At 43.3% G+C, this 13,908-nt stretch overlaps 1 protein-coding gene across 7 annotated transcripts in view; it reads left to right on the top strand.

Annotated features, from left to right (window-relative positions):
- LDLRAD4 (low density lipoprotein receptor class A domain containing 4) overlaps positions 1–13,908 on the top strand; it is a 296,688-nt gene extending 282,780 nt beyond the window's left edge. For 5 of the 7 annotated variants that reach the window (XM_063326470.1, XM_063326471.1, XM_063326472.1 and 2 more), the window contains 2 exons: positions 2,158–2,211; positions 3,512–13,908. In XM_063326470.1, the coding sequence (XP_063182540.1) occupies positions 2,158–2,211; positions 3,512–4,054 (597 nt within the window). In that variant the 3' untranslated portion in view covers positions 4,055–13,908. The remainder of the gene's footprint in view (positions 1–2,157; positions 2,212–3,511) is intronic. The other 2 variants (XM_063326474.1, XM_063326476.1) reach the window with 1 other exon arrangement.

The raw sequence follows: 13,908 nt of genomic DNA, 5'->3' as shown, positions 1-13,908 counted from the left end.
CTCCTGCCTTAGGGGAGACGGGCTCTACGATGGGAATCGTCGTTTCCACTTGCGTATCAGAAACTCTCTTTCATAATGGAGTTTAAGTAACATGAGTGGTGGTGGTAGATGGAATTCATTTCTGGGTTGGGTCGTTGGTTTTGCCTTTTTTCCTCTCTTCTGAACCTGAACACATTAAAGGAGAGACTGAGACAGTTGCACTAAGCATAAAGCTACACACTATCATATTTTTCAAACCATTGCTCCGGAATTGGCTGTTGGGCTGTGTGTGGCCTGTAGTTCGTGGGCAGTTAATTGAGCACTTCAGCTTTGACTAGTATGTTTTACTTAACAATTGCAATGGGCTTGGAGCCTGCTGGGTCAGCTGCTAATAACCTGATTGTCTTTAATTGTGCAAATATACCCTCAGATATTTCAAAATGAGGGCGTCGGTGATGGAGGGGTGGAAAGGACAGTGGGTGCAAGTATGTATATATATAGGTATATATACAGTTATAATTTCTTCTTTTGACAAAACCTTGTATAGGCACTGAAACACATGACACTACGTAAGATTTATCTTTTGTATCAGGCCTTTGCAAATGGGATACTTGCAAAGGGAAGCTGTAAATAATCGCAATTGTGGTCCCCCTCTATCTCTGCTCTCTAAAGCTGCAGAAGAGAAGTGATTGACCAGCTTTGTTATTCAAAGCATTTCCCTTAACAGCTGAATCCTGTGGGAGATTCCTCTTAGAGCAGCTTTCCTCTGCGGTGGACTCTCCTGACAAGATCACAGGCTGCTTTTGGTCTCTGAGTGTCATGACGAACATCTAGTTAGGTCTGTTTTTATATCTGAAATATGTTGAAAGATGCTGTGCAGAGAAGCAGCAGTACAGCAAGATTTGAAAGTAGTCTATACAGGGTAATGCTTTTGGGGACAGTATGCATTTTCCTTCCCGGTTCTGGAATTTCTTATGTCTATAAAATCATAAAACTTGAATTAGCACCAAGAAAATAGTCATGACTATACAATGTTTTGATTTTCTCTTTTTGCATCAAGATTAAAATTCTGTGCTTCATAGCTGCTCTGATGTGTCTTTTTCAGCTTCGAAATTTTCCAATAAAATAAACCCATTGCGGTAGTTACTGCTACTCTAAACAATTAATTGAGAAGAAAAATAATGATACACACATGTTGTTCTTCACCCTTTTATTCTACCCTGAATGCTGGTACAGTGTCAGAACAGCCTTTCAAGGCACAAAAGGGAAAATACTTCGGCCTGAGAAGGTGGTTGGGGAAGTGGTTGAAGGAGAGGAAATGGTGGCTGAAACCTCAGTGGCTTAATTACTGTTTATGGTGGGAATTGGGCAACTGGCGGTTTTGACCAGAATGTACCTGGGGTTTGACTGACTGTCACAGAATCATAGAATTGTTAGGGTTGGAAGGGACCTTAAAGATCATCTAGTTCCAACCCCCCTGCCCTGGGCAGGGACACCTCCCACTAGATCAGGTTGCCCAGAGCCCCATCCAGCCTGGCCTTAAAAACTTCCAGGGATGGGGCTTCCACCACCTCTCTGGGCAACCTGTTCCAGTGCCTCACCACCCTCATGGTGAAGAACTTCTTTCTAATGTCCAGTCTGAATCGACCCATCTCTAATTTTAATCCATTCCCTCTAGTCCTACCAGATTTGCTTCTGGTCACTTCACTGGGATTAGAGATGGCAGGTTTCGTTGCGAACTGGTTTGGCTCTGGTGTGTAATCGGGATCCTGGCTAGCAGGTCAGCTTCATCCAACCTGCCGACCGTGCTGACGTGGCCTTGTCACAGGTTGGGAGGTGAAGGGCACCCACTCAACACATGAATGCTGAGGTGTCCCCTCTCATCTCTGCACGTGTCCATGCACTGGCAACTGTAACTGGTTTGCTGCATCGTTATGGCTGGTGAGGCTGGGTGTGGGGGATGGCGTCTCGGCACTTGCAGGATGGACCAAGCTTGATGTGCTTGGGTGCTCTAGTTTTGGAAAGCAAAGGGTGGGAGGTTACATGTTTATCACCCTTCTCTAGGTGGGGAGATCCAGTCCTTAGAAGCTGTCTGCTCCTAAAAGTTGTGATATTTGAGGTAGGATGGTGATGTGATCTATTAATTTTTCTCTTTTCTTGTGTTTTTCTGCATTCCAGGAAGGGTGCTTGTGGCCTTCAGAAAGCTCGGTTTCACGCCAGGGTGCGTCAGAGGTACAGAGAGATTTCTTATTGTCTTCACCAACGTGCCTTCCTCTTTCCCGTTACGTGTATTTGTCTCCTCTCAAAAACATGCATCTAATTAGTAAATAAAGCTTTTTCAGTGTAGTCCAAGAGCCAGTTTCATGTGGACATCTGAGCCTGCCTTAACTCCCATTCCATGAATGCTTAAGACTTTTTCATTAAAAGAATGAAATTCTACCTACCCAACACCTCATCTCTGTCCGCAGCTCCCCTTATCGTAGTAGGCATTCACAGTAAGTGGTGGAGGTGTCTTCCACATGCAGTGTCTCAGTAATTTGGGTATTCAGTGGAATCTACAAGACCAGTTGCTCTTCTCCCTGTGTTTTTCCTGGATTTACAACACATATCCTATCACCAGTGTCTCCTGTCCCCGGCTAGCACAGGTCCCTGGTCTGAGGGATAATTTGTGGGTGTGTTGCTCCAAGTGGCCCAGCTCACCCGTGTCAAACTGTGAATCTTCCTGATGTCTGACCTTGCATTTATGCGGGGCAGGGGCTAAAGACCCTGCATGGACCCAAAAATGAGAAGAGCAGTTTGATAGATCTAGATTGAAGAAACTGGTGTGTCTCTCTAGATCTGGGATAGACCAAGGGAGAAGCAGTAGCTTCTCACAGAGTGTCTTGAACTCTTCCTCTTGTAAAGCCTGACCTTTTCCAGGGCTTATTATGCTGGGGACGTTTTTTCCACTCGCAGTGCAGACGCCTTGCAGGTTCTCCCCGGAGGCCGAGTTCTGGCTGAGAACTGAGGGGGAGGAGGACACCTGATACACTCCGGTAGTGAAGGCGTGAGATATGCCAGGCCTTTACAGAATGTACTAAAATGACCATCTGAATTCTTTGGTGATACAGGGTATTACATTAACTCTGAGTAGGAGGGGGATGCTCAGACTGCAGCTGAAATTCAGTATTGGGACATTTTCATAGAATTAGTTAATTGTCAAGACTAGAGAGGAGGTATTTCCTATGTACAGAAACAGAACTGTTTTCTCTCAGCTCTGCATGTTTTGATGTCAGAAGGAACTGTGTGAGGTCTTGGTCTTCCTTTGTGGAGCTCTTCTCAAGTATCTTGTGTTAGATCCTTCCTGCAGCTCCTGCCTCATCTTTTCACACGTGTGGGTGTGTGAGCATGCGTGCACACTGTCAGCTGCGTTTAATCGTTTAAGATAGGTGGCAAAGAGAAGTATTTTCTGGTTTATCGGTTCTTTGTAAATACGGAGCACCCACAGTGCTTTGCTCAGACGTGGAGTCACGTGTCTCTCTTCCCATTTCAGATCATGTATGCTCCAAGGTCCAGGGACAGGTTTACCGCCCCATCTTTTATGCAGCGGGACCGTTTCAGTCGCTTCCAGCCCACCTACCCTTACATGCAGCATGAGATTGACCTTCCTCCGACCATCTCCCTTTCCGACGGGGAAGAGCCACCGCCGTACCAAGGCCCGTGCACCCTTCAGCTCCGGGACCCAGAACAGCAGATGGAGCTCAACCGGGAATCTGTCAGGGCACCGCCCAACCGAACCATTTTTGATAGCGACTTGATAGACATCTCGATGTACAATGGGGGCCCCTGCCCACCAAGCAGCAATTCGGGCATAAGTGCAACCAACTATAGCAGTAATGGAAGGATGGAAGGACCACCCCCGACGTACAGCGAGGTCATGGGGCATTACCCAGGCTCCTCTTTTTTCCATCACCAGCACAGCAACGCGCCTCCTTCCTCGCAGAGGGGGAGCAGACTTCAGTTTCAGCAGAACAATTCGGAGAGCACAATAGTCCCCAGCAAAGGCCAAGACCGGAAACCGGGAAACCTGGTCTAAGTTACTCGCCCAGGCGCATTTGAACTGAAGACAAGAGCTTCAAGCAGAGCGGTGGAGGAAGACGCCCCCCCGTGCTCCGGTGCACAATGTTGTTACGTTTCACGTGGTACAACTTAGTAAAACCAAACGTGCAAACCAGTTCTTTGTTTCTGATTCCTTTCAGGGGAATTGCATGCAAAGCAGATCGAAAGAAATACAAACTTCCATTCAGTTTGTCTACGAGCAGTGTTTCAGGGGAGGGGGGGGGGGGGGATATATTATTTTTTTTTAATAAACTATTTCAATTATTTAATTGTAAAAGTTAACTTAGCACAGAAATGAGGCTTGTACAGCCTGTTTTATACTCACTGAATGGCAGAAGGAAGAAGGTGGTTTTGCTGGATAAATGGGGGAAGAATTGGCCAGTTTGCTTTTTTTTTTCTCCCAGGGTGTGGATTTTTTTTTTTTTTAAATATGAAACAAAATTCCTGTTTTGTGTGCCAAGGTATAAAGTTGAGAACTTAGATGAATGCAAGGAATTAATTTGTGTTGTGATAAATGTGTTTTAAAAAGTTGCACTATCTTAATGTTTAAAAAAAATATATATGAGGGAACTGTTTTATGTGAAGTTCTTCTATATGTTGTCTTTTCACCTGTGGAATAATGATAGAGCCCCAGAAGTAATCTGGAGGAGTTTGCCCCCCTCCCCCCGGGTTTGCTAGAAAAAGGGGACAGGACTTAGCCTAACATCTCTTGACTTTTACAAATCAAGAAATACAGGGACACTCGTCTTTGCAATAATTTGTGTTCAAATAACAGTGCATCAATGAAGTGTCTTGGAGACTTGTGGATGGAAGACGGCAAATATGAAATCCCAGCATTTTCCACCATGTAGGATTTAGCTGTTTTGCAGTGTAGACTATTTGTTTCGTAAACGGCAAAACAAAATCCCAGATGTGTTAATTTGTATTGATTCTAACTAAGCGCTGCCATTCTTTTCCTTTTCGTAATGCAGTAACGCCAGTACTGACAGTTTTAGAGATTATTTTTTTTTGTCCGCACTGTAGCCTGAAATGTATTTAGTCACATATCATGACATTATGCAATAAATTGTTTAAAAATGCAAGGTGGGTCTTTTCCCCTGCAACGCTGTTAAAATATGTGAGACACTTGTGCTTTTCGCTCTCCATTTCATCCTTTAGATACTGAATTTCAGTCCTGGAGATCCATCCTGTTGAAGTGAAGGGGCCTTTCTAGCTATGACCCCCCCCACCATGCAGTTTCCGCGGCAGTACCGGGAGCGCTCCTGACAGCCGTGCTGGCATCCGCGGCATCCCTGGCGGTGACCTGGGAGCACCAGTTGTTCTCACTGCAGGCCATTTTGCTCTGGGCCCTGTTGCGGAAACCCTCCTCCGTGCACGTCATCCGGCTGACGCCAGGAGGGCTACGCTCACGGGTAAAGACGACTCGCGTATTAAGTCAGTGTCTGTAAGCCCTGGTTTTGCCGTGCTGGTCTTAAGAGTAGTTGGAAAATGTTAACCCGCCTGTAAAGTGGCCCACGGGGTATTTCTTCCCTGTTTGTTTCTGTGTGGAAGCACGCGCGGCGCTGGAAGGCGGGTGACAAACGGTGATAGCGGCATCACAAGCACATGAAAAAGCACAACTTGCACTTAAAATGCATTTCGGAAATGGACTTAAAGTAAGAACCTTTTAGAGTCTTAGCTTGAACAGTTTCTAATATATATGTGTGTAAGTGTGTCGTAGACCTTTTCACTTCAAGATCTTTCACTTTTTTTTCTATTTTCTTAAGCCTTGTGCTTGGTTAGGGGCAGCAGCCACTGAGGGGGCTGTGGAGGAGCACGGTGCCCGAGCGCCTGGTCCCATGGCTGGAGGCTGGATTTCCGCAGGACTTCTGTACACGGGGGGCTCTGATAACTGAAGTGCATCTTTGATCTATGCAGAGTTTTAATGCCAAAACAGTATGCGTGTCTGCGTGTGTGTTTTTCGGGCCTCAGTGTAGTTTATTTTCTTCATAAGATAATTTGGTTTTATTCTAGTTCAGAACATGTTTGTGTAACTGTTAGTCTGAACATGCAGCCTCATTTGTCTCTGTGATTGTTTTTTGGTCTGAGTCACACTGGTGATGCAGAGCAAAGCTGCCTTTTAATTTATGTTTCATTTGAAGGGAGAGAGAGAGATTGTATGATGGGATTCACTTATTTTTTTTCCACTCAGACTGAGAGGAGAGGTGTTTAGGAGATGACTAGGTGGCTGTCAGTCAGCTAGGGCTCCAGTCATGTCTGGTTTCTGGGAATAAAAGCTGTGAAATTCGATTTTTGCAAACAACCTATGGATATATTTCTTAGTTAAAAAAAAAAACAACAAAACACAACAGAAGACAAAACCAGCAGATACTGGTGGTGTTCTTCAGTGACTTTTGTTGTCCTTCAGAAGTGAGCTTTTAAGTCAGAGAATGTGTGTGCCTACACAGATAATTTGCTGTTGCCTAAGTGAGGATTATTTAGCCGAGAAGCCTTTAGGTAAGAACAGCTGGAACTCAGTCGCCATGGCAGAGCACACCTGGACTGGGCCCTGGGCTTGGACCGGTTGAGTACCAACTTTTCCCCATGCACAGGTCCCAGCGAAGTGAGCCTTGAAGTTGCCTTCAAAGTCACCTCGTGGGAACGTGCTTTCTTTGAAGATAGGCCCTTGCCATCTTTTGCCATCGCTGCATGCCAGTGGGTTTACAGACTTACCATTAACATCGTCCAGTTAATGGTGCGTGCACTCTTGGCTCTTAATTTTTCTTTGCGTGGAAAATGTAACCTGTTCCAGTTCTGTAGAAAAGACTCACCTAAAAAGAACTTAGTATTTGCTTGCCTAATGGCTGCGTTTCCTCTTGCGTCTTCGCCTTCTCATCATATTCTGCTGTCCAAAGCTAAAGCGCAGCCGGTAGACCTGTCAGCTGCGAAAGCATAGTCGACCTGTTGCTTGCTGTAGGTGAGACTGCAACCTACTGCTTTTGTTTTGGGGCCTCTTACAGGAGTAAATATGGTATTTTCTGATGAATATTAGTCATCTCTGATGGGAGTGCCGCCAGTAGTATGACGTTGTGTTTTTCTATTTTTTCTTTTGTTGCAGCAAGAGAGAATACGCCCTTGCTAACAGAATAGAACGGTAAAAGAAGGAATATCAGAATTAGATAGCGCTGTCAGTCTTTACAGGCTTAGAAATGGTGATCTCTGAAGATAGGTAATTCTGTGAAGCATTTGTGGAAAACTCCTTTTGAAAATATCCAGAATTAATAAACTGTGTTCCACAGCAACTCAAATGAAGTTTGTAAATTATAAAAGATTTCTGCAAACGTTGTAGAGTTAATCATGTAGATTATACCTCCATACTGGTGGCATGGTTTATGTGTATCATGCACAAAACCCACGTAATATGTGCGTGGAGTTTTCCATGTGATGGATCATATTAATGTGAATTCTGATTGCATCTCCTGACCTTTGCCCAGTAACCCATCTTCTCAACATTCAGTCCAGTCATGTCCCCACTTTAGAAATTTTCAAGTTAAAAGGTTATTTTTTTTTTTAAATGTACCTTTAAGAAATAAAGCATCATGACCTCTGTCCTACCGCAAAGGTTCATTTTTCCCTTATGTGGCTTGGCATGGCTCCCTTCTTGGTGCTAAATATGCCCCATCTTTGGTGTTTTCCTATGATATTGTAGGGCTAGAAAAGGCAGAGGTTTCTCTCCCAGTTTCCCAGTGGAGCACTCGGCACTTAGCTCTAAATCTGGACGTACATTTAGCCTGGTTGTGGTTGGGTTCATCTCAGTGCTGCGCACGCAGGCTCTTTGTGTGTGAAGCTGCTTTAGAGATGTGAGTGAGGAATATACGACGACTGGTACCCGGCCAGCGGAGCAGCGTTCAGACCCCTTTCCTGGCGCGTGTGGCACATGCAGAATTCGCGGTACTTTGCATAATAGGTTGGTTTTGTCAGGGAGGACCTACTTAAGCTACCGATGAACTCTGCACTTAACACAGTCTTAGTCTGATGTCACTTTATTGCAGCGTGTTTTTTCCTTGTAAGTAGGAAAACTCAGACACACGTCCCATGTACAAGTTCTTGACGGCTAGTGAGGAAGGTATTTACATTCCTGCAGTCGTGGAATCTGCAGGAAGCATGGGTCACGCTGTGCTTCATTTGGCTTTTTATTATTGCTTGCCCACTTCTCCCACCAATTTGTCCCAGCTGGAAGCTGCTTCTGTTATCCCAAAATTATCCTGAATAATATAATAATGAAAAAATCACAAATTTTTGTGTTGCAGCAATATTTTTTTAAAAAAAGTGTTGCTGAGATTTTTTTTTTTTCCCTCCCGTGAATGTGGTTGAGGGAAGGGCAAGGAGTGAAGTGACATTGTTTCTGAAAGAATGCACTTACTTTGCAATAGGGAAGAAAGCCTTGTCCTGCTGGAGAGTCCCATGCGCAGGCTGTCCGGAACAGCGCGGTCTGGAGCAGTGCTTTCTAACCCTGCCAGGTAGTGAGATATTGGACCTTAAAACTGACACTCTGATCTGTAAGGAATGTTTGAATGGTTTAGGGAAGATTGATTACTAACCTTTCTCTGACTCTGAGCCCTGAACGCTCACGGTAACTAAGGTAACCTGATTTCATAGGCAAAGAAAAAGAAAATAGTATGCTGGTGAAAACAGATATGCTCCAGAATTCTTCTTTGCTTTTCTTTTTTTCTTTGCTTTTTTTTTTTTCCCCTTCCCTCAAGGATAAACTATAGGCTTGCTGGTACATTTGAAGGTATTTAGGATTATTCATAAGTTCTCTGTGGTCATTACCATCAAGTCATGTCCATGCCCATGTGTGTGTATACATACCTGCATGCAAACTTGTGCCTGTATCCTACCCCTCGATTATATATAATTGGTTACTATTCCATAATCACCTTCCAGAAGTGCTAAATGGCTATATATTGTGCTCTCAGGAACAACGGCAAGTCATTTGTCAAACAGCTGGAGGCTTGAGGAATATTTGCTTTTCAGTCCTGTAAATGTCATGGCCGTGTTTTTATCAGTAGGGGAGTTTCTTGCTGCGCAAATTCTTGCCTGTGACCTGGTGCACTAGTGCATCTTCCATCCAACAGCTCTCTCCTTTTGCGTGAGCTTTGAAAAACCCTTGTGCTTTTGGGACAACCCTAATGTAGACCTCATGTACTGACGTACAGGAAGGAAATGTACTTCATGTAGTCTAAATCTCAGAAGCATGTTTTTTCAAACCCAGCTGATGCTGAGAACCAAGCGATCCATTTGTACAGTGGGTTCAGATGAAGGCTGGCTTTTCCTTACGTCTTTGCTATTTAGATAAAGGCTGCTGCAAATAATTCAGTTACACGTATCTGGTCTTTTCCTGCACTGTGTTGCCTGCTTGCCAACCACTGCGATTACTTTTCTCCTAAACTAGCCCCAAATGTGTCAATTGTTTAAAACCCTGGAAAGAGGCACTCTTACTGAATTGTCTGAGACCTTTCGAGGCCTCTTAGACCATGGAAAAGTTCCTTGCGAGGACGTGTTGAACTTACAGAGGTTTCCTGTCCGAAGACTCTGTTCTGTACGTTTTGTTAGGAAATTGAAGTTTAAATTTTTGAGAGTTGCCCAACTGAAATTGTTGGTCGGTAAGATTTATTTTTTTTTTTTTTTAATACTTAATATCTTTTTTGCCAGTCTGTGCTCATTAATCAGGGGCATAAACTACCTTTTGTTCCATCTCCGATTGCCGTTGCTATGCTGGCAAAAGCCCCATTGGGCACACTTGCACCAGCAAAAAAAGAGTCATTTTCTTGGTACGGCTGTGCTTGGGGAATTAGCAGAAGCTGCACCACTAAGTTCTGCCTCCAAAATCAACATCAGACCCGCACTGCCTCTTCCCAGCAAACTCAAGTGCTAGGTGATGGCTCGGTTTCAGCGAAGTGCTTTACCACGCTAGTGAGCACCGCAGACACGCAGTGGAGGAGTCTATGGGTGTTTTCTGGAAATCGCAACTATTTGCATTAAATACATGCAGTTTTTGTAACGGCTCGCTACATTTCTCCTGCTTTCGAAAGAGAAAACCGAGCATGATTTTGTATTGAGAAGTGTGGCAAACTCGCCTGGCTCTTTCTTCTGCCTTGCTGTTGTCTCTGTTCCATTTTTAGGCTGAACACAAGCAACCCGGGTACTGCTAGCATCGCTTTCCTGCTATAAAAGAGCTTGCCTTTTTATGTTGGTTAACGATAAGGAAACAAATTTGTAACGTAGATACTTCCCCCTTCCCTCCGACAGCCGCCCTCCGTGTGATTTACTGCCAGAGATGACCCTGTCATTTCTTTGCTATATTGCTGCTGCTGCTGCTGTTTTAAATGGTTTGGTGTGTGAGCTTTCTGAAACAATGTGGTGTGTGTAGGATCTTGTGGGTGAACAAAGCTGTCTCTTCTCTTCTTCCTTCCTCTCCTTGGTTTGTGCTTGTCTGTCCGCCGTGGTAGGGTTATTAATAAATTATATCCGTCCGTATTAGATATAATTTTGAGGAGGTTTGCATGTCAGTAGTTCGTAAGCAACTAAGGTGCCTCATGTTCAGGTCTGAGCAGATAGGGATCCCCTTGCACTCGAGAGGGCCTGATCCAAAGCCTGGTGAAGTTGGGAGGAAGACTCTTGCCAACTTCAGGGGGGCTTTGGATCAGGCCTTACGCTCCCACCTTTGTTGTGCCTCACTTAAAATGGTGCTTTTTAAGTTGTCTGTCTTTTTTCTGAGTTGGTTTTTTTTTTTTCTTTGTATGGTGCTGTGTATAACTTGAATATATTATGCACATATCCTACCCAATGGGTAGAACAAACAAACATACAAAAACAAATAGATGTTGTTAATACTGTAAGATAATGTATAGATGATACCAATTTTAACAAAAAAAGAAAACATGGCATAGACTTTGTGAATGCCAACTTCTGTGCTTGGTCCTTTTTTGTAAGAAAATTTGCAAATGAATGCATACAAATGACAAAAAGTCTATGTATTTTATTTTCCTATTAAATATCAATATAATATCATAAGGGAAAAAGTCTGAACAAATCCTTTTTGACTAGCCTGTGTATAGCAATTGGTCGTTTGATGCATCTTTGCTGTGAAGATTTGTTCTTTTTTTTTTTTAAACATGTCACTTTAAGAAAAAGGAAAAAAAACACAAAACAAGCAAAACCTCCACAGCTTTAACCTTGCAACTAGATGCTTCTCGTATTGGTTGTTGCCTTGCTATTGCTGAGTTGGACCAGTATTAGTTACTACTTCTCCAGCAGATAACGTTATTTATTATTGTCCTTGATTACCTTTTCTTTTTTTTTTTTTTGTTAGAAATGGTCTAAAAACTTTTGAATCTTTTTATCCACATCCTAGATTTGAAGTGAAGCTCAGACAAGTGGGAACTGACCCAAACCATCCCTGCAAAATGAAAAACTAGGCCAGCGAGAGTTTTGTGACAACAGCCAGCCCTTGCTCTATGCCCACTAGCGGTACGCCATCCTGCCACTCCAAAAACTGTCTTAAGGCTTGGTGTGTAGCTGGGACTCGTGGAAGACGTGTGTAGTTGCAGGGTACAAGCCTTCTAAGGTGAGAAAAGCCGCAGTTGGTAGCGAGGTGAATGCAGGGTTCGAGCGTGAGCTTTGAGTTGGCAGCGCCGCTGCCGTGCTGGCCGCTGACAGCAGTGGCTCAACCCCGGTTCATATTTAAGATTATGGAGAAATGCCTAAAGCTGTTCAGACCCAATGTGGGAAGCGGTGTGGGAAGTGATCCAACACTTTAACGTTCTGCCAGGCTCCCTCGGCAGCTTGGTTCTCCCCCGGCGTCTCCGTGCGTTTGGCTGTCCATCCCCGTGCCCCTGTGCGGGCTCTTCGGTAAAGCAAATACCTCAGGAAAACTCAACATGAAGTTCTAGTGTAGAGACTTGCAGATGCTGAACTTATTTTTCTAAACTGTTTATTCTAACTACCCCAGGACGGAAGGTGATATTAAAGTTTACCAGTCCGAGACAGACTAGTCCTCTCACAGATGGATACCGACTAATCTTTCATAGATACTCATGTCTATATGTAGCTTTTTTTATACTTGTTTGGCTTTAACCACAGATGTAAGGTAACGATGTGATGGGATACGTTTGAGATGGTGTTTTTGTTTGGTTTCTCAGATGACTAGCTAAACGCTATGCTAAAACTCAGGGGGCTTTATCCAGGGCCCAGTGAAGTCAATGGTGAGGCTTCCTCTGGTTTGAGTGGGCTTTCAGTCCGGTCCGTCACACTCGAGGATGGTGCCTCAGAGCACGGTCCTTCACCACTTCTCTGTTGACCTGAAACTTCAGCTACACGTTTGTCTGTAAATATCTTTTTAAAAGCCCTCACAGGAGTCCTGTATCTGAATGTTGATCATGGTTGTTTTGGTTGTGTTTTTTTTTGTTTTAAAGAAGTGTGTGAGTTTTTATGGCCAGTTCTGCATCATCAAGCCCTTACAGGTAGCTTGTATCCATCCCTCTGTATACAGAGCTGTTTTATCAGTAAGCATGTACCATAGGGAAATACCCATATTTCATGATAGCCGTTTGTTAACTCATTTATTGTTTGTCAGGGCATAGAGTAATTGTTTTGGAAGGATGCCTTGCCTGGCCGCGTTGACGTTGCTGTTTGCACTGCAGTATCACTTCTGTGCATGAAGGAAGAAGAACAAACAAAAAACCCCAGGCCTTGACCAGGAAGGCTCTATAGAGTCAGCCTCCCGCTGGAGGAATCTAGGATAGGATTTATCATAACAAAACTTGCATATTGAGTGGACCAAACACGAGCATGTCTCCTTTTAGAGGCACTAATTTGCTTTGAAGCTGTAGTGGAAAGAGCAGACTATGTATTACGTGTACTCAGAGCTGCGTTCACGCTTTTCCATTTACCACGAAGCACAGCAGGCAGCCAAGATTTTTAAAGAAGCATAAGCAGAAGTTATGAGAGCCTCAGGCATCGTAGACCTGGAAAGCAAAAATAATAATAAAAATTAAAAAATCACTTTAATATGCTTTAACAAAGCTGCTCTACTTGTAGTACAAAGACCACGTAAGTGTCGGTAGGGGTTTTATCTTTGTATGGCTATCAACTGCCCAACGCTGCTGTGCTCAGAGTATCTCATGATGGTATGTACATCAGCCAGGCTGTTACACTTAACCATCAAATACCTGTTTTTAGAGTGTTGACCCTTTCTTTGTTGTTTCTTGCTAGTTATTTTACAGTGTAAAATACTTTATTGCTGTATGCATTTTTTTTTTGTATTTCCAACATTGTGGCTTTCAAGATCACGTTTTCAACGTCTCTTATTTTTGTCCATTTTGTTTCAAGCTATTCTGAAATATGTACAGCAGTATCAACAATATTTAATCTTTCTTTTAAATTTTATTGTTGTAAAAACAAAGCTATTAAAAACAGTAAGTCTTTTTACAACTGTATTGGAATTTCTCAATAGCTGTTCATGTGACGCTATGACAAACCTGGCTTGCTTTAACTTTTTTTTTTTTTATTTTATTTTCCTTTTAACACAATTAATTTGTTGCTTTTTTTTTTTTCACGGTAACTCCCAGTTATATACAGGAAAAGATTTCAACTGTTGTGTATCTGACTCTTTTAATTGAGCAAATGGTGATGTCCTAGTTTTTAGACCTAAGGTCTGTTTATTGCAATACTTTTAAAGGAAGATGTTGCTCTAAGTGCTGTTGTTAGTTTTAAATACAGATTTTATGCTTGTTCTTAGTATGCTGTGGTTAAACCACGGCACAAAGTTATTAAAAATCATGAAATGCA

Source organism: Chroicocephalus ridibundus, chromosome 2, assembly GCF_963924245.1.
Source record: "Chroicocephalus ridibundus chromosome 2, bChrRid1.1, whole genome shotgun sequence".
Lineage (NCBI taxonomy): Eukaryota > Metazoa > Chordata > Aves > Charadriiformes > Laridae > Chroicocephalus > Chroicocephalus ridibundus.
Note: the sequence above shows the minus strand (reverse complement) of the source record. Positions and strands in the feature narration are given on the sequence as shown.